This window comes from Excalfactoria chinensis, chromosome Z, assembly GCF_039878825.1.
Source record: "Excalfactoria chinensis isolate bCotChi1 chromosome Z, bCotChi1.hap2, whole genome shotgun sequence".
NCBI lineage: Eukaryota > Metazoa > Chordata > Aves > Galliformes > Phasianidae > Excalfactoria > Excalfactoria chinensis.
In genome coordinates this window covers 59,671,586-59,692,152 of record NC_092857.1, presented here as the reverse complement: position 1 = coordinate 59,692,152, position 20,567 = coordinate 59,671,586, and the positions used below count along the sequence as shown (strand labels likewise).

The following is a 20,567-nucleotide window of genomic DNA, read 5'->3' as shown; positions in this document are numbered from 1 at the left end:
TTGTGGGTCTTTTTTATTGTTCTTTTTGTTTTTGTTTGGTTGCTGTTTCTCCCTCCTCCCTCCCCCATAGCTTTGTAAAGCATCTGAACAAATAGATTATTTTAGGAATGTAAAATGTATGTAAAATGTAAATGTATGTGTGTAAAATGTAGCATGATGTAGGGATATGCAAACTTGCTCAAATCTAGAAAGTTAAGGAATAGAAACTTAAATGGCCAGATGTGCCTTATCTAAGCTAATGAATGCTCTGAATTAATTAGTCTTTGATTAGTTCTGTAAGTCTAAACTTGCTATGTTTCTTCCTAAACTCCAAAGCAGTATCTTTGCTCGATGCTCCGCTGCACAGTTAAGAGCACTGTTGGATGCTGTTTGCACCATGCTTATTAGATCAGACACATCTGCCCACAGTTACTGTTTCAGTTAAGAACCACAGGCTAAAATGTCATGATACTGGTTCAGCTGCTAGTGGTATTATTCAAACCTTATGGCAAGAACGTGGCACAACATATTATCCACAAAACAGAGTATACATTTAACATTCCTGCTAACAATCCCTAGCCTTAAGCTCGTGTCCTAGGACTAGTACTATTCTACAGTCAATAATGATACATAAGCTATGTGCCTGAGAACAGGTGGGATGAATGTTAACAGCACACAAAATAAAAGGCCCTCAATATTTTTAACAGGTATTTCACTTAATTATTTTAGTCCCTACTTCACCATATCCCAGTGCATAATATTTGTGGAGAATAACTCGATGGTCCTTTCACGTGTTATTTCCTCACAGCCTCAAAGTTAGAATGATATCTTATGGTAAAGATGCTACAGAAAACATTCTCAATTCATAGTGTTTTTGTTTGTTTGTTTGTTTGTTTTTGTTTGTTTGTTTTGTTTTTGGTTTCTGTTTTTTTTTTTTTTTTTTTGTTTTAACAAAGAAAAAGAAAATAACAGAGAATTTTAATTTTTCTGGTGGCACATTCACTTTTCTTCCAAAAGGCACAGGATATGAAAGCATAGCAACATACCTAATTCACACCGCTCACATGGACTACCCCAAGCTGCTCCTAAAGTAGCACAGCATTCAGATTTCAGTGTAGCACCATTGATGTTGACTTCACAGCGACTGTCCTGGATATTAAGCCAGCAAGTTCCCTTCAGGCTATCTGCAGCACAACAGAAACAATATGGAACTGTCACAGCAGGAAGAGCTGACATCTCATTGTGCCACTGGTAGACAAAGTAGAAAGAGAGAGCAGTCTGTCTTCTAAGAGTAGGACCTTGCATTGAGTCATTTTGTATACTTTCTGTTTTAGAAGCAGAGGAAATAAATAGTACTAGATCAAGAAATGAGTGATAGAGTGTACCCCTTGATGCATTCCACAGTACAGGTCCTAGAGCTGGTAGAGGTCTACCAGCATAAACTCTGTTGCCTGAAATCATCTGAAATTTTCTTTTAGGTACCCAAGTCTTCAGTTCAAAACAACCATGCATTCAGTGCACCATCCACTTTTCAAAATAGAAGCTAGATCCAAAATCAAGTATGAATTTTTGAAAGTACAACACTTTGATTCAGTGTCTTCATGCTATTATATTTAAGAGAGCACAATCCTTGAAGCAGACTACAATCTTTGTGATCTTTGTGACAGTTGAAAAGCAGTCTGTAAAGATCTAACCCAGATTCGGAAGACAGCCTGGATGGAGTTTAACAGCATGAAGTTACCCGTAGTTGAAAACAAAGCAAATGGCTCAGATTAACATATCAGGACAATTAATGCAAGATGAATAGGAATTGGTTTTAAATGTTTATGTATAACTTATGTACAGAAAGTCAGACTATCTATCAGGTGCTGTTGATTAGTATTACTTGTACCTCATACTTAGAAGCAATGTGCTCCAGATTTTTTTTCTTTAAAAAATAGTTTCTATGAAATTGTTATTAGAAAATTGTGCAGAATGCTGAGAGCACAACCATTCTTTGGGTAATATAACAGAAAAAAAAACAAAACCAAAAAAAAACAAAAGCTGTTGCTCTCAAAAATCTAGGGTACAAGGTTACGAATTGATGAAGGAGAAGGATCAGGGAAAAAAATCATTTTTTCTAATCCTTAATCAGTCTTTATACACCCATCAAGTCTAAGGATAGCATCACAAGACCAAAGGAAGACATAACCTATGAAGTGACTAAGTGGATCTGCTCTTGACCATTTATGAGATGGGTGTGTGCTTTCTTATCAAATGTCCCAGATTCAGGGCCTTGAGTCTCATGTCTCATCTCTACCTCATGTTACACCCAGCGTGTTGGCCTTACATTGATACATCTGCTTTATTTTGTCAAAATGTGATGTTTCCATTGCTTCATTCATTAGCGATTACTTGAGTGTGATATTACTCATTTTTAGTAGCCAGCTTTAAAGGATGAAAAAGTCAAAATAATATCTCAAAAAAATGATTTAAGCTATACATATTAGCAGATTTCTTTCTTCACACCAGCTGCACCTACATTATCCTGCTGAAGTCTGCTTATCTTAACTTTTTTTCTGGCTATGAGTTAATTTCCTTTATTTTATACAACCTCTCTTGTCTAGACAAAATTTACAAAGGGCAGCCACTGTGACTTTTGCTTCGGTGAAAAAAATATTTATTATTCTGCATCAAAGCATTCCTTCTGCTGCTTGCATCTCTTTGATTCTGGCTCTTTAGAAGACTATATGCATACTACAGGCAGATGGCAGCCTACAGGCTGTGCACTATATGAATTCCAAAAACATTGACTAAATGTGCATTAAAATCACATATTAAATGAATATTTCAAACAGCACAAGTAGCAATACCCCCACAGTACAAGCAATTCCCAAAATAGCAATGTAGCAGTGGTACAACCAACAGATGTCTTTCAAAACAATTCTACTTCTTTCCTCCTTTAAAAGAGGAGTAGCCTTAATACTGCAGACACAGACAGAGAGTTATAAAGCAAAACAAATACATAATATATCAGCTGTCTTGTAGAAAGCTTCTGCTGTAAAGGCTAAACTAACAACCCTAAATTGCTGGAAATTTGAGCCAAATGTTGTGACTTGAATTCTTGGTCTTACTGCAGCAAGTCGTCCCCCCTCTGCACAGGGAAGTTCACAGAAAGAGACAAACAACTTACATCTTAGAACTTCTACATGCAATACAGATGCAAATGGATCAAGACACCTGGCTTTTAAGCATTAAAGCTGAGCAGAGAAGGCAAAGTAACCAGAAGAGACAACAGACTTAAGTTTCCTCTTCACAAACTGAGAAGAGAACATGGGCCAGCCACAAAGATCTTAATAAAAGGATTGACAAGACAACAGCGAAAACTAGTAGTAAAACATATTAGCAATACATACAAAAGCAACATGTGAAAATAAAATTATCGGATCTGTTAAACACTTTTCCTTCTTTTTGCTGTCATTTGTTTGTTTGTTTGTTTGTTTTTTACTGCAAATATGTGTCATTCTAATTGTGAAAAAAGGGAAGAAAAAATATTCTTACAACACAGCTGTGGTTCTGGTTCCAACAAGAGACAAAATCTGAAATTAAAGCAAAACTGGAAAGGCCTCAGAATCAAACTGATGTTATCTTACTTTGAAAGAAAGTAAGAAAAATACAACACAGTATGTGCTCCAGTCAAGCACATCCATACTGAATATGCTTTTTGTGTCTGATGTGACAGTAATTATTGCAAATTAGAGCAAAGTGATAAAACAACTTTCCCTACTGTAGAGGTGTAAAACAGTTTACATTTGATGAGTGCAAGTTTTTCACACCAATCACAGCCTATAGTCTCAAACCTTTACTCACTTTCTAGTAAGTTAGTCTACCCTTCTCCCAACACTACTAATTCCATTGGAGACTTTGTCAAGGTAGAAAAATGTAAATGGATTCTAATTGTATAAAAATATATTTCTTACATGACCAGTACTGACACTTCTGTCTAGACATATTCTCACTAGTAGTACAGAAAACTCTTCTAGAGAGACTACTGATCATCAAGAACAAGTAACAATTAGACCTACAGATTAAGGTGGCTCCTATCCTCCCTTTTTATTTGACTACTTAAGTATTTAATGTTGTTTATTTTACATTATTACAAATTATTATTTAAAAATACTACTCAGGCCAAATAGTACCTCACACTCTAGCCATCCCAATGGAAACAGTTTGCAAAGTAAATCAGGAACACTATAATTATTAAGTCTTTAGCAAATTTGTAACACTTTTTATGCCAGAACACAACAAAGTTAAAATAAGCACAGATTAAAGTGGTCAAGTCAAGATATCAGCACAAAGTGAAACAGAACAAAAATAATACAAACTGCGCAGGTCAGAGGTAGCGGCAGTATTTCTAATAAACTAAGAGAAAGGCTAGGAGAAGCCTTAGGTTGCTGTCCCTGGTAGTGTTCAAGAGGCATCTGAATGAGGAGCTACAAGATACAGTTTAGTGGCTTGTGGTAGCAACGGTAATGGGAGGACAACTGGATGAGGTGATCTTGTAGGTCCTTTCCAACCCTGTGATTCTATGATTCTATGACTCTTTGATTAGGAGCAAAAGTACTAGTCACTTAAAATAACAAATCAAGGCACAGACAGATGCTTTCATTAAATAGAAACTGCAGTCTTTGCATTAAATTTCCAATCTTAAGAAAGTCTTGGCATGGTACGAACGTTGAATCAAGAGCACCAGACAAATCAATCTTACAATAAAAGAAACATTTAAACTTAACATCATCCGTTATTAATGACACTGCAATCCAACTTATCCAACACATCTTACAATAACTTCAATTATGTTACACAAACAAGACAAAACAACAGCAGCTTTTGAGCGCCTGAGGAGTGTTGGTGTCTTCAGCACTTTGAATCTTCTTGGGAAGGCAAGAAAAGTAAAGAGAATGGGTTCCAAAGATTGTGTGAATAACATCTTGCAGGCAACTGTTGCTGCTAGCTCTGATAAAATCTATGCCACGCTCTGCTTTTTTTCAATGCAATACGAAACCTCAAAGGATGCTAACAGTATTCATGTCACATTATTTTTCTATACGTATATGTCTTGCATATATACACAAAACCATACTCATATGTTTGCTCCAGGGACAGGGATCCTTACAAATTATCTCTACAATAGAGGTAAGGTATGAGACTGTGATGTAATGCAAACACCACTATTTCTTGATAGACAGGAAAAGTAATCTTCAAAGTTTATGAAGAATGCCATGAATCCTAAAAGCCAGGAGCTTTCATATCACTATTTGAGTAGTTGCTCCAGTTTTACTTTCTTGTCTCAAATCTAAACAGGACAAAAGATTGAATGGGCATTTTTGCTTCACACTTTTTCAACTATTAGCCTTACTACCTACAGTTTTACTCATATCTTGTCTTTTGTAAGAATGATGATAATTCCTAAACATACTTCTGCTTCCATGGATATGATTATATTGGTATGGATTTGTTTGGTCTTACACAGCTATCCATGCATTCTACTACAGTGGGCAAATGAGCAAAATATATTCTTTTCTTACTGATTTAATCAATGCTTTAAATGTTTATTTGTTTGTTTGTTTCTTTTAATTAGTAAGAAAAACATATAAAAACAACAACAAAGACAAAACAGAAGGGAAGACCCACCAATACAGATCAGTCCTGTGGAATCCAGCTTGCTGCCAGGTGAACATTCACAACTGAAGGATCCAAGATTGTTCCTGCAGGCACCATTGACACACGGGCTACTTTCACATTCATTTATATCTATAATCCAAAAAGTAAAGACACTGTTAGGACACTAATGTGCTTGTGGGGAAAAAAAAACAAAACAAAAAAGAGTATCAATGCTGCTGTGGACTCTTTTGCCAAGAAAGTCTGGAATATCTGCTTTTTTTCCTCCTTTATTTCTTTCTTTGTCTGTCTGTCTTCCTGTCTGTCTTTTTGAAGCATGACATGCAAAAGATGAAAAGACAGACAGCACTTATGCACTTGAGTACAGGAGTGTATAATTTGAAAGCACTAATCAAATGACTCTTTCCTACAAAGACAGTCACTTCCAAGAACGTGGAATATAAAGTTTTCCAGCATAAATTGGAACAGCCTTGTGAGAGATCAAAATTCTTTCATCATGGAAAGCAATGCATTCCTAGCCACAACATGCCATGCACAAACAAAAGTCTTATTGTTTCTGTCATTTATGTCTCCATAAAGCTTTGGAAGAATTAAGAAAACCCTGTCAGAATCAAAATATTCCAATGCTGGCTGCAATTCTCTATTTCTGGAATGTATTCAAGAAATAGCAGTTGAAACTTGTGTAGTGTAAATGGTACTTTCCTCTACCTCCTAACTCCTTCTATTTATTGGCCGTATGAGTTTTTTAAGCTGGTTCATATAAAATAATAGGACCCCTGCGGGCATTATTGTTTGCTGGTTTTTTGGTTTTGTTTTTGTATTTTTTATTATTATTTTTTTAATTTAAAGGGAAATCAATTCCAAGATTAAACCAAAACCAGCAAACTTTTTCAAAGAACAGTCATAGATTAGATGCATACCCACCACTTTTCCCTAAACTCAATCAGTTCAGGTTTTTTGTTTTTTGTTTTTTTATCTGGGTCTCAAATCAAGTCATACATTCTAATCTAACCAGACAGGTTCCTTTGGCAGGCCAGAAATAAAATTTCTAGCCCATACTTATGCTTGCCAGTACTGCCCAAGGAATAATGGCATACTGACACACAAAAAGAGTGTGACGAAAATTAACTATAAACTAACACAGGATGTATTAAGCACCAGTAACATTAATAGTATTAACAGACTGAAACACCCTGCTCATCAGTCAGAAATCATGCAAAAGCTACCATCTGCTATTTGGTGTGCCTTGAGGTATTAAGCTGCCGTTTTACCAGACCCAAAGGAAAATTCCATGAAGGAATCTTGAGAGACTTATAGGGTTGTAGGAATAGTTTAGAATACTCACCAAGAGATAAAATATTAGAGGAGGGGGAAAGAAACAGAGAGATGGAAAACACTCAGAAATCACTATGCTTAGGAAACTGCGTCATCTTCCTCTTCACATCCAAGCCAAACACGTAATCAAAGAGCTGATTTTCACAGTTCCTTTACTTAATGGAATTACTTGCCTACAAACAGTAAATAGACTTGTCTTTGAATGACAGCAAGTTTTTGCGCAGTGAAGGAACAAAGTCTACTCTCAGTCCTGTGTGTTACCCAGCTAACACATATACAGACTTGAGATCCAGGAGGCTTTACCATATCAAGGTAGTGTGTTCAAGGACTGCCTATACAGGGATAACTGCTGTACTAGTGTCTGAGCTACTAAATCCCATGCTACCAGTAATGCTGGCCCTGAATTCTCCTTCAGAGCTGCCAGTCCCAATCAGGCATCTGCCTGATGCCACATCAGGCATGGCTTCCACTTTTCTTTGCAGACAGCCTGCTTAGATAAAGTTGGTTGTGTTATCTCAGGTTTCATTTTAACAGATTGCACCCCTCTCCAGCTTCCCAAATAGTGCAACAACTGTGTAGGCAAGCATGTGGGGCCAGGACAGGTTTGGCACTTCTCATGTACCAAGACAGCATGGAGGTAATCACGTAGATCTGCAGAAGCCAGTTAGTTTGTACAGAGCAAGTGCTAAGCACCTCTGCATCTCAGCTAGCAATCTGGAAAACATTTATCTGCTCTGCATCCCTTCCCCTCCCTGTAAATACATTTCACACTTTATTACCTTTTACAGTCCAGGGTATGTTCCTAGCCTCCCTAGTCTCCCTATCTTTCCCTAGCCAGCAATACGTGGTAGCAGAGAGTAATGTCTGCTGCTTTCACAGGGAAACCAAAAATTCTGTTCCCATGATTAGAAACAGTTAACAGTGAGGCACAGGGGTCATCTTAAAAGTGCACTATATACTGAACAGCTTTCAGTACAGAAGGAGAGAAGGAAGAGAAAGGGGACTATAGAGAAGATACACATAGTCACTCACAGTCAAAAGAATCAACATGTCACCATCACTTGCATGGCAAGAACAAAGGGGCAAGCTAGCTTGTAGCCAAACAACTAAAGACACAATTATTTACACAGTGAGTTGAGAAATTGGAAACCATCTCCCTTCAGCATCCTGGGATGCTGAAAACTTTCATGGATTAACATCAATCTGGACAATTTATTGAAGAGAAATCCATAGTCATTTACCAATGGAAAGATCCTACTTTGGAACAACAGCGGTTCATAGAGACTTTCTGGAAAGTAATGATGTATACTTGCTCTACTATAGATAGTACTGGGCCAGAGGGATCTTTGATCAGTCTCTGTTTCTGCTTTTATGCAGGTATGGTTATCTGTCCAGTTCAGTGCTCTTCCCTATTCACCTAAGGTAGAAACTTCAGAGAAGTTACCATCATGGACCAGGCACAAACAGCCCCATGGAAATTTTGGAGCTTTTGCACAGAGAGAATATAGTATATCTCCACTGAGTACATGTAAAAATTAGGCTTCCAACTTCGCCAGGTCTGAGCACAATTTCAGAGTAAGGGGGAAAAAAGCAGATGAAGTTGCAGTAGCACAGAGGAGCAGCAGCTTTTTTAAAGAACAGGTCACAGTGTTTGCATGTTTCTCAATACACAAATCAACATTTTCTTACTAGCAAATCATTCTTGGAAATAAAGTGTTTTGTCTGATACTTTTTAAAGGTAAATTAGAATTCAGTCTGAGTCAGAGACCCATCCAAGAAAATTGTTGGTAAAATGCTTGAAGTCAGCCTAAAAACTTCACAGATGAAAGCACAAGATTTTCATGGAAAGGGTCATATTACTTTCACAGTAGTCAGCTCCACCACACACACAACTGCACGTACAGCACCAGCAGGTAAGACAAAACACCATATTGAGCAGAAAGTAGTACTGCTGCTATATAAGACACTACGTAAATAATACTCAAAATATAAAAAAAATGCATACAACTAAGGATAATTTACATTTATAAATTTAAAATGTATCAGGTTATCATGCTTATCTTCAATTCTCCCAGAGAATTAGAAAGTTACATTTATAATAAATGTAAGTACATTTATTATAAATAGGAAAATACATCTCTGATTTTGGTTTTCACACTTAACAAGAAAACAAAATCTAAGAAAAAATGGCTGAGAACTAAACATAAAAGTCAGCATCCCCCAAACTAAAAGATACAAGAATAAATGGAGATGGGAGGGAGGAGGGGGGCACCTACATGTGTACGGGTTACGTTCTTTACTTTCTGGTAAAAAAAAAAAAGGAATCAAACTGAACAGCCAGCTGATAAAAAATGTAGAACAGGAAGATCTACACCTCCCTACTGCCAGTGGCAGCCACTCACTGATTCTTCAGACAAATGTTCATTTCTCTAAGCTGAAAATGGCAAAAGCACATAACTAAGTTCAAGGGTGAGGGACTTTGTCTCATAGAGCCATGCTCTTCCTTATTTTACTTCACCCTGATGCAGATGAAGGAATACTCATCCCACGCCATTTCTCTCCATGGGTTAGAAATACGGAGAACAGATTTCAGTGACAATGAGGTTATGCATTTCTGGAGGCATTAACTTCTGTTTCCAAAATGATCTGGACACTGTGCTTTGGGACCCCAAACTTGAAAAATCTGTCATGCTCTGCATGTAATTCACTTCAACTCTGCATTAGGAAAAATCAACCAACAAAATGGAACAGAAAGAAACAAAAAACAAACCAACAACTCCCCCAAACCCAGTGCTTTAGAGTACTAAGAATGTTATAATATTTCTCTGACTATTTCTCAAAACCACCATTCAGAAAAAAAAAATAAAAATTGAAAGATGAACGTACTTCACCAGTAGTGCTCTACTGAATCAGGACAATCTTATGCACAGTGTAAACAAACTCTAAACACTGTTACCATAAACCTTCTTTTAGCGATATTAAATGGTGTGTATAGAGTGTATATATATGTATATATAATATATATATGGTATGGTATATATATGATTTTAAAAACTGTTCTATATTTTAAGATAATAATTAAAAAAAAAAAGTATGAAAATATTTACCCTTTATTTTTTCTTTTTTTTTTTTTTTTTTAAGAGTTTTTGCTTAAGTGGAGCGAGTGAGCATTGTAAATGTCACAGAAACAAAACTTGAAACAGTTCGCTGTACATTCCTGGAAATAAACTTCAAAGCACATCTGGTTTACGTTTAACTAGTTATGTCACTGGAAACACAATCTAAACCACAGAGCTTATTGTAAAAATCTCAACTTTCACAGACTCTGAATGCTCAAAAAACTCCCATACTCTCTGCAACAAATTGATAAAAATTTTCGACTATAAATGAAAACAGTGAATGGTTCTGTCGTTTCATCACAGTTAGTGATGACATTTGTATTAATTAAAAATATACCAGTGAGTAATAAGCATCAGAGCATTTTCAGAGAGCCACATAAAGCTTCTGGCTTTCTTCTACAACCAGTGAACCTGTTACTCCAAGTTGGATGACTTAATGCCCATTTGAAAGAAGAATTTAGGCAAAAAGAGATGAATTTATTCCTTAAATTGCTAACCCACTCAATTTTGAATACGTTTAACAGCATTTATGGAGAGTTTTATGACAAACCACTCCTGAATCTTTTTTTGTCTGATCAGCTAAATCTAAATTTCAGTTTTACTTGCTTCAACTCCATCTTACCCAAGATGGTGATGATAAATTCTTCACAACCTGTGCAAGCAATTTCATGTATATAAATACACAGAAAGAAACTGAATATCCTTCCAAATCTGCCACAGGACAGTAAAAAATTGCAAGTATTTCAGAGAAGACTGCACTAAAATAACTGTTCAAAATGAAAAGGTTCTTCCAAATCTGAAGTTTTGGCTAAGGGTTAGTACTGTGGGTTTGTCTTTGTCTTTCTTTCTTTTTTTTTTTTTTTTGAGTTTTTTTTTTGTTTTTGAGTTTTTTTTTTTTTTTTTTTTTTTTTACATTAATAAAATTATTATTTTAAATATTGCTGCTACATTCATGCCCAAGCATGCAGGCATTTCTCAGAATTCAGCAGATATATAGGATGATGAAAAAGAACCAGGTGAAGCAACGACGGTTATTTTATGAAAGAAATAAACTCATTTATGAGTATTCAAAAATGTATGGTAAACATTTCCAGGTAAAAAAGGAAAACAAGCGATTAAGTGCATTAATTCATCTGTATCTAAACACAGCAAATAAAAAATACACTAAACAGAAACCTGAACAGCTGTACTTAATGAGTCTGAATGATCAACTCAGTCATTCCTCCTTCACAGCAGAATAGAGTATAATTTATATATCAACCTCTTAATAAGGTATTTGCATTTTCTACCTTCAGGTTGGCTTAAATTATGAAATATCTCAGTACCTACACTGCTAGGTGATTGTCACCAACTACTGCATTGTATTATTCTGAACATATAACATGAGTTCTCTGTTCCTTTTTTTTAGACATGATCCCTAAACAGTTAATCTGGGAACTGCATACATATCCTTTGAATAAAAACAAAAAGAGGTCTCATATTACTTAAAAAAGATGATCTAAGTCACTATTGAGATATCTGCTATTTTTATTTCTGCTAGAATCTTGTCTTCATAGAACCTGCTTTAAACTCTATCTAATCTTAAATCTAACCTGTTTAGATACTATAATCTTGCACTCAAAATCTGCTGGCAATGCTATCCAAAGAACTTGCCTGCCTCTCAGTGAACTGGACAAAATATCCAACATACAAGTATTCAAAGGCACAATATCATGGGTGAATAATAAATTTGCTGATGATGCAGGCTCAAAGAGGTATTGTAAATTTGGTTACATCAGGTTGGCAGCCAAATAATAGTGGGGCTTCGTGGGACTCCATTTAGGGGCAGTTCTCCTAAGCATTGTTATCAATGACATGGATGCAGGACTTGATAATAAACTACATGTGTCCACTGATGACACCAAATTGGGATGAGCTCTTTACTCCCTTGAGAGTCGAGAGGCCTTGCAAAAAAAGTCAGGACAAATTAAATGCCTGGGCATGAAGTTAAATAACAGCAACTGACAAATTCTGACAGATTCTACTCCCGTGACAGGTTAACTCTAGCTATATATACAGACCTAGGGACAAGAGGTGGAGAGCAGACCCCGCAGAAAGGCATCAGGGTGTTCTGGCTGAACATGAGGTAGCACTGTGCCCTGGAGCCTAAAGGGCCAACCATACCCTGAGGTGCAGCAGGCCCAGCGCTGTGCAGCCTCACCTCCAGCACTGCATGCAGGTCAGCTGCTGCAATGGAGGAAGGGCATCAAGCTCTTAGAGAGCATCCAAAGGAGATCTAAGAAGAAGGTGAAGGGTTTACAGGGCAAGATGTGTGAGGAATGGCTGAGGTCCCTGGGTGTAGCAGTGATGAGCTCTGTTCTGTGTGACAGCAACAGGGCCCAAGGGCATGGAGCTGCAACAGGGAAGGGGAAGCTGGGGGTCAGGGAAAGAGGGCAGTGGGAATGGAATGGGCTGCTGGAGTTCCAGGAGGATTGGGCCAATGCTCTCAGACACAGGGATTGGATTTTGGGAGGTGCTATATGGAGCCAGGAGTGGGACTTGATGATCCTTGTGTGTCCCTTTCGACATGGGATAATCTATGATTCTATGATTTTATGAACCATGTAATTTTATGATCCCCAAAACCTGTGCTAGCAAAAGATCTAACACAGAAATGGTGATGGAATAGTCACGAGGATGTCCAGAAGAAAGAAGAAAATCAATTTTTTCCTGCAGATGTTCTGGCCCAGCGAAGTCACGATACCACACACTTCTTTGTTCAAAACCTTAGCCTTTTATTAATATTTCTGAGACCATTCCTATTGCTAATGCTGTTAAATACATATTTACTTTTTGAAAATCTGAATATACTACTACTTCAATAATTAAGCTGTTTCCATTCTGGTATCTCATTGGTCTATCTTTTGTTCAGTGTTATGCTTTGAAGTTGTTAGCTTTTCCATCCTGATAATTAAAAGCACATGGTAAGCAATTTTCACTGCTAGAAATGTTTTTAGGCACGGAAACACAACATAAAGACAGAATCTGAAGTCAGTATCTCACACAAACACTGTGGATAGATACTAGGCATTAAGACAATTTAGCACAGTGCGCTATAAATCCATGGGAGCACGATAAAAGAAAATGCCTAACCTGAGCAAGTGCTGCTAATTTGTAACATACAAGAAGAGAAGAAATTTTAACTCTTAAAAGTGGCCACTGAAACACACATGTACTGAAATATGAAGAAACGTAATTCCTTTTGAATAGAAGGGTTGAAGAGGTGAATGATTTGATACCGCTAGAATTTAAAGCATTTCATGAGATGTTTTGAGTGTAAACACATGTTCACTTTCTGAACAGTTGGAGACATTCAAAACGCTATTGCTCCCATGCTGCTTGCTTCCACTGCTCTGGAAAAAACTGGCAAAGAGCACATGAGCCTTCCTTGCTGCCGCAGTGTTAAGTTAGCTCATTCAGCATATGCTGCGAATGAAATGTTTTAAGTTAACCTGACTGAACTTGCACAGCAAGGATATTTTAAAGAGTGCTTCCACTTTCCATTCTGTATGCTTGTTTAGCTGTGTAGAAGTAACTTGTGGCTGACCAGTAATAACAAGCAGCTGAGGGCAATAATGTCCTCCATTGCTTCAGACAAATTTAGTATATGATATTGGTTTATATAATATATATTCCAGAAGGACAGTACCTTCATCATCACTCACTCAAATGCACAATTATTTATTATAAAAATTCCTAATCATAACAATTATAAGATATATAGATCATGGAACCAAGTAAAAAATAATGCAAAAAATCTAGTAGTAAGTAATTAATAACTACTAATTAAAAATGAGACAAAAGCCAATATTTTCATTTCAACTCCCTTATTGCACCAGCTTTGCTTGAAACAGTTTTATAAATAAAATTTCTCATTAAAGTTTGCACGTCTTTACTAGAAAGACGGGTCTTCAAGAATCCCACTTCCCACAAATCTGGGCAAAAGTTTGGAGCTTGGAAGATGTGCCTTCTGGACTAGAATCACTCCAGGGAATACTTAAGCAAACTGGACATTCATTAAATTCATGTGTCCAGATTGGATGCACTTGCAAGCACTTGCAAGCAGGTTACTGGCTAATGTCATTGTGAGGATATTTTATATAATCTTTGCTTGGTTATGGACATGGGGGGGAAGCGCCTAAAACTGGAGGAAAGCAAATATCACTCATACATTGAAGAAGGGAAACATGTAGGACCATGGGAAACTACAAGTCACTCAGTCTCACCTTGATCCCTGAAAAGCTGATGGAGTAGCTATGCCTGGAAACGGTTTCCATATGAAGGAGTTGAAAATCATCAACAGTAGTCAGCACAGATTCAAGAAAGGGAAATTGTGCTTGACCAGTCTTTTGTAAGCTTCACTGATTAAATCACCAGTGTGATGGATGAGTGATAATAACTATCTGGACTTCAGTAAGGCCTTTGACACTGACCATAAGATCCTCATGGAGAAGCTTTTGATGTATATATTCTGGATGGGCAGATGGTGAATTGAAAAGAGTCAGAACTGGCAAACCCAGAGAGTGGTGATCAGTAAACCAAAGCCTAGTTGGAGGCCAGTAACTTGTGGTGTACCCTAGGAACTGATACTGGGTCCATTCTTGTTTTGGTAACAGTGATTTGGTAATTAATGATTTGGATACTGAAGGAGTATATACTCTCAGCAAGTCTGCAGATGACACAAATTAGAAGAAGGAACTGATAAATCAGAGACTCATGCAGCTATTCAGCGGAACTTTTCCAGGCTGGAGAAATTTGCTGGCAGGAATCCTGTGAAGTTCAACAAGAAGCTGTTCAAAGCCAAGGGGAGGGCTTTGAAACTGGGGATGAACAGACCCAGGCACCTGTACATTCTGGGGGCAACCTGGCTGAAAAGCAGAGTTGCAAAAAAATCCCCTGTGGGTCCTAGCAAACGCCAAGTTGAACAAGATCCAGCAATATGCTCTTTCTACCAAAAAAGCTAATGGCATTTGTGGCTACATTAGACAGTGTATTGCCAACAGGTAGAGGCAAGTGATCCATCCTTTCTACTCAGCACTGCTGCATTCACACCTGGAAGGCTGTGTCCAGGTCTGGGCCCTCCAGTACACGAGGGACATGGGTTTACTGAAGAGAGTCTAACTAAGCATCACCAAGATGATGAAGGAAATGAAGCACATCTCCTTTGAGGAAACGCTGAGAGAGATGGGACTGTTCAGCCTACAGAAGACAAGGTTCAGGTGGGATGTTATCAATGTACACATTCAGGAGGAGGGTGCAAAGAGGAAAGAGACACGCTCTTGTCTGTGGTGCCCAATGACAGAATAAGAGGCAATAGGCACAAACTGGAATATCAGTAAGCAATTCTTTACAGTGCTGATGACTGAGTACTACAACAGATTTCCCGAAGAAGTTGTTGAGCCTCCTTCTCTGGAGATGTTTCAAAGCCATCTAGATATGGTAAAGGGCAACTTGCTCTGAATGGCCCTGCTTTGAATCAGGGAGTTGGACAGCATGACCTCCATCAGCAGTTCCTTGCAGTCACAATAATTTTGCAATTCTTTGTTCAGTTTCTGCAGTGTGACATTTTCATTGCTCTAGTATCTCTGTCCACTAGCAGGAAACAAAGGCAATTTTGACTATAAGATATGAATTGTGAAGAAAACAAAAGACCGTTTTTATCACCAGATAGTAACATCCAGATCCAGAAACTCAATCACATATATACCAGAATGTGATCTACAATTAAAAATCACCACAGACATATGGGAAAAAATGGAAAGACTTTTGTAATCAAGACATATGGTTTTCTTTAAACTATAAACTCTGTGTCATCACTGTATAATCAATGGCAAGCATATATTTGTGTCTATTTCATTTTGCAAATATTTGTCTAAAGAAAAGAAAGGAAAACATTTTCATATAACAATGAACTGATTACTTCAATAGAAATTAACTGGCAAGACCCAGCACACTGAAAGTACTGCAGAAAAATTATGCGGAATGCTTTATGTTATACCTCAGTTCTCTCTCTTTCTCTTGCTCTTGTCTCCAGTCTGGATGGTTTTTACGTATTTAGCTTTAATGTTAAGTAAGCAATAAATACTAATAAAATAAAGCAATAAAATAAACAATTTGCAGATTTCTCACCTTCGCATGTGTCTGTCTCAGTGCTGAACACATAGCCCTTTGGACAAGTGCAGCTGTAACTTCCAGGAGTGTTTCGACAGAGGCCATTATCGCACAGCAGCCCATTCACTGAACATTCATCAATGTCTGTAACAGATGAGTTAGTATCAGTAAGATCAAATACCACAAGATGCCCTCGTCTCTCTAGCAAGGCCCTATTTCCAAGGCAATAGATTTTAATTTTGAACTTGTTATATGTCATTTTAGTTAAACTATCAGTGTTTAAAAAGTATTATTTCTTATGGTCTTGCAGTCAAACTTCAGATTTGGACTTCCATCTATTATGACATGCAATGTAAAAACACAGATTATTTTTATTTCTCAGCTTATCTTATTTTGTATAATTACCTAAAGCATTTCAACTTTTAATTTGAATATTCAGAAATGATTTTGTGCAAAAATTCTCACATCTAAGAATAAAAGCATCCCCACAGTGAGCGTGCCGCGTTTTTACTTATATAATTAATAAGATACATTCCTACACCAGCAGTCACAGAATCCCAAGTGTAACTAGACAAGTAACACTCCTCCCTGAAATCAATTTCTAAAAAGAATATTATGGGAAGTATTTTAAAAGTATTTTGAAGCACTGCGTTTCTTGTCAAACGGTCACATTTAAGGCACTCAGTAAGTAATTAGCTGCAAAATTTCTTAAGTCAAGGAGACGAAAAGAAATTCTTTCACTACTTCATGTTCCTAGGTAGGAATGTTCAATGTTAAAATTATTCCACCCTTATTAGTTCAGGTTCCACCAAAAATGCTGCAGTTTTGTTTACCACATACACTAATGGCAGATCAGTAAACTTTAAGTGTGAAGAACTGTAATTCCTCCCAGTAAATCTATCAGACAGTAGGATGAGATTTAAGACCTTCTAGTGGTTTCATGTGAATTTGCACTACTTTTTAATAAAAGCTTATGTTTTTTTGTTAGAAACTGCAGGGCTGCAATAGGACTATTAGGCCTATTATTGCACAATGTACTTGTGGTGTTTTCTTGTTTTTAAAATAAGAATTCCCCAAATTAAAAATATATATATATAAATCACGATCATATAGAAACATAAGAAGTGGTATTAATTATCCAGACTCTGAAATGTATAATGTTAGGCCTTTTCTGGTGGATACAGCCAAAATCTTGCAGAAAACATACCTAGATACTGCAATAATACTCTATTATAAACCTAAACCAAACTACAAACAACCCAAAGGTCTCTCAATTAAAAAATCTCATTTCTGTGGTACTGGTGGTGATCTAAAACAAATATGAGGACTGCTCCAGAAGTAATGCCTCCTACTTTATTATGTTGGCCCACAACATCAAAGGTAGATGTTTTGTGGTATGGTAGTAGGGGTTGAACCTTCCCAACAGGTGGCAGCAGAGTGGCAGTCTGACATAATGGTGTCTGATATGGATGCACGGATGAAGCAAAATTATGTCACTGAATTCCTCTGATGTGGGAAAAAATGGCACCTCGTGGTGGTGCAGTTTCAGCAGTGGAACAGTGACAATGGGTCACCTCTGCTGGTGCAGATTTTCGTAATTGTGGCATGCAGTCTTTTGATCCACACTGGCAAAAATGCATAGCTAGTGGTGGTGAAAATAGTGTTCTGTAGCTGAGAATTTCTTCTATCAAACAGTGTTATTGTTTTCTTTGTATATGTTGTAATCTCCATGGAAATACACTGGGAGCATAACATTCAAGGCAACCAATATATTTTGAAAAACTAGCTGTTACACTTGGGCCTACTATCCAGTTATGACTTGGGAAATTGAAAAGAGTGGTTCATTTTTCTCTCCTGAAGGCTTTCACAAATTAGAGTACTCACCATGCTGCAATTAATCCCACTGTACATCCATAACCCAAGGACATCAGAAATTACTGTACAGATTTTGCTCATAGGCCACCAGGTACCATTCATTTTGTTAATGGTAGCCATCTGTTACATTTTATTATGCAAAACCATAGCTTTCAGTTCTTGGTAACCTATCATTAAAGTGCCACATTTTATGTACTCTTGTACAACAGAATATAACACAAACTGATCCACGCTTTAAAGAAAAGAATCCAAACCACCAATGATAACTCCTGCCTACACATCCCAGACAAACAGTATTTGTAAATTAAAAAAAAATCATAAAACACTTCCACTAATTAGCAGAAAACTACAGCAGTAAAAATTCTGGCTATTGAGTTACCAGGGAAGGTCGGATCAATAGAAATTATTTGTTTTCACTCTAGCTGTAAAAACATGTCTCCCTTGCAAACTATGTTCTATCAATTCAAATTATCATCAGTGTGGTGATTAATTATTCAACAACTAAAATTGGGCAACTTACCCACACAGTTCCTTCCAGAAGGATCAGGCTCATAGCCACTGTTACAGTTACAACGATAGCTGCCACGTAGGTTTTCACAAATTCCATTTGAGCAAATGTCAGGATCCAATGCACACTCATTAATATCTGTATTAGCAGAAAACAGGTAGACATTGGAAAGTATGAAAAATGCAACCAGGTGACGCAGACAGTATCAAATTGGAGGGAATATCCAACTCACTGGAAGTTGGGGCTGTTATTTAGAGCAAGGGTACAGCCAGGAGGCTGAAGGAAGTAATTATTCCCCTCTATTTGGCACAGATGACACCAAATCTGGAATACCGTGTTCAGTTTTGGGCCTCTCAGTCAGAGAAAGATACTAGCAGACTGGGGAGGATAACTCAAAGTGTTGCAAAGATTGTTAGAGGGGTAGAGTGTATGACACATGAAAAGAGGCTGATTAACCAAGTTTCTTTAGTGACAAGGAGATCTGATAGCAGTTCTCTCATAACTAAGATGGTTCCAGAGAAGATGGAGCAAGTGTCTTCTCTGAGTTACATAATAAAAGGCAAGAAACAACAGTTAGAAGTTACAGCTGGGGAAATTTTAATTGAATGCTAGGGAAAGAATTCTTCCCCATCAGAGTGGTTAAGCATTAGAGTAAGCTGCTCAGAGAGGCTGTGGGAATTCCATCCTTGGAGATCTTCCAAATACAACCAGGCAAGTCCTTGAGAAACCTGATTCAACTTTGAAGTTAGCCCTGCTCTGAGCAGAATGCTAAACTGGATGACCTCCAGGTATCCCTTCCAAACTAAATCAATAGAATGACTATGTGTTTGTAAGAATACCTTGATGCAAAATACCAAGCCTGTGTACTCGGTGCCTGTGGTTTAAGGATCTAGGTAAGAAGATATAATTTATTAGGTGATATAAATATGTCTCCTAATACAGAACCAATGCATACATCAATACCACAGCATATTCAGGCTTATAGAAATCACAGTATTTATTGGAATTTGGAAATTTCTCTTGGACGGACAGAATAAGATGATGAATGAGATATATTCCCTAAATTTACAGTCCCATATAGAATTTCTGCTATACTTGGAAAATTCCAGAATATTCACATGAACTATAAGAGCAGGAACAGGCTATTTTTAATATATGACTTTTTTTGCCTTTTAGGAAAAGAAGGGTTTTCAATACTAAGTTATTTCTGCCCATACGGTAAGCCCATTACTTGAATAGTTCCCTTTCCAAACATTGGAAAGAACAGTAGGGATGCTGGTCTAGCTGTGACTTCATAAAAAGACTGTTTTATACTTGGACAGTTCAATTCTTTATAAAGGACATTTCCTCTCGAAACACAGTGCAGTTTAGATCGGAATATTCCCCATAATTTACATTACATATACTCTGAAATGTATTTGGAAAATACTGTTCAGTCTGGAGACAAGAAGGCCCCAGGGAGACCTGATAGTAGTCTTTCAGGCTGTTGTGACAGGAGAAGGGGAGATGGTTTAAAACTAAAAGAGGAGAGAGTTAGACTGAGTGTAAGGAAAGAGTTTTTTACAGTAAGTGTAGTGAGGTGCTGGTTGCCCAGAGATGTGGTGGATGCTGCATCCCTGGAGACATTCAAGAGCAGGCTGGATAGGGCTCTGAGCAACATGACTGAGTTGTAGGTGCCCCTGTTCAGTGAAGGGGAGTTGGGCTAAATGACCATTAAATGCCTCTTCCAACTCAAACAATTCTTAAAGTTATGCCTGGATTAAACTCAAAGCTCTGAGACAACTGAACGTTTCTTAAGGAAGTAGTATAATATTGCAGCTTTATGTTTTCTTTAAAGCAGAAAGTTTTCTATATTTTACCAGCCTTGTTTATATCTTGCAGGAAAACCACATTTCACAATTCTGTCTCTCCTTATGAAGTTAATAATAGAATCACAGAAT

At 37.3% G+C, this 20,567-nt stretch overlaps 1 protein-coding gene across 2 annotated transcripts in view; it reads right to left on the bottom strand.

Moving 5' to 3' along the window:
- Nucleotides 1–20,567, bottom strand: part of FBN2 (fibrillin 2) — a 155,305-nt gene that overhangs the window by 54,886 nt on the left and 79,852 nt on the right. For both annotated transcript variants that reach the window (XM_072359077.1, XM_072359076.1), the window contains exons 18-21: nt 18,640–18,765; nt 16,263–16,388; nt 5,653–5,772; nt 1,026–1,163 (exon numbers count right to left, since the gene is read on the bottom strand). In XM_072359077.1, coding sequence (XP_072215178.1) covers nt 1,026–1,163; nt 5,653–5,772; nt 16,263–16,388; nt 18,640–18,765 — 510 coding nt within the window. The remainder of the gene's footprint in view (nt 1–1,025; nt 1,164–5,652; nt 5,773–16,262; nt 16,389–18,639; nt 18,766–20,567) is intronic.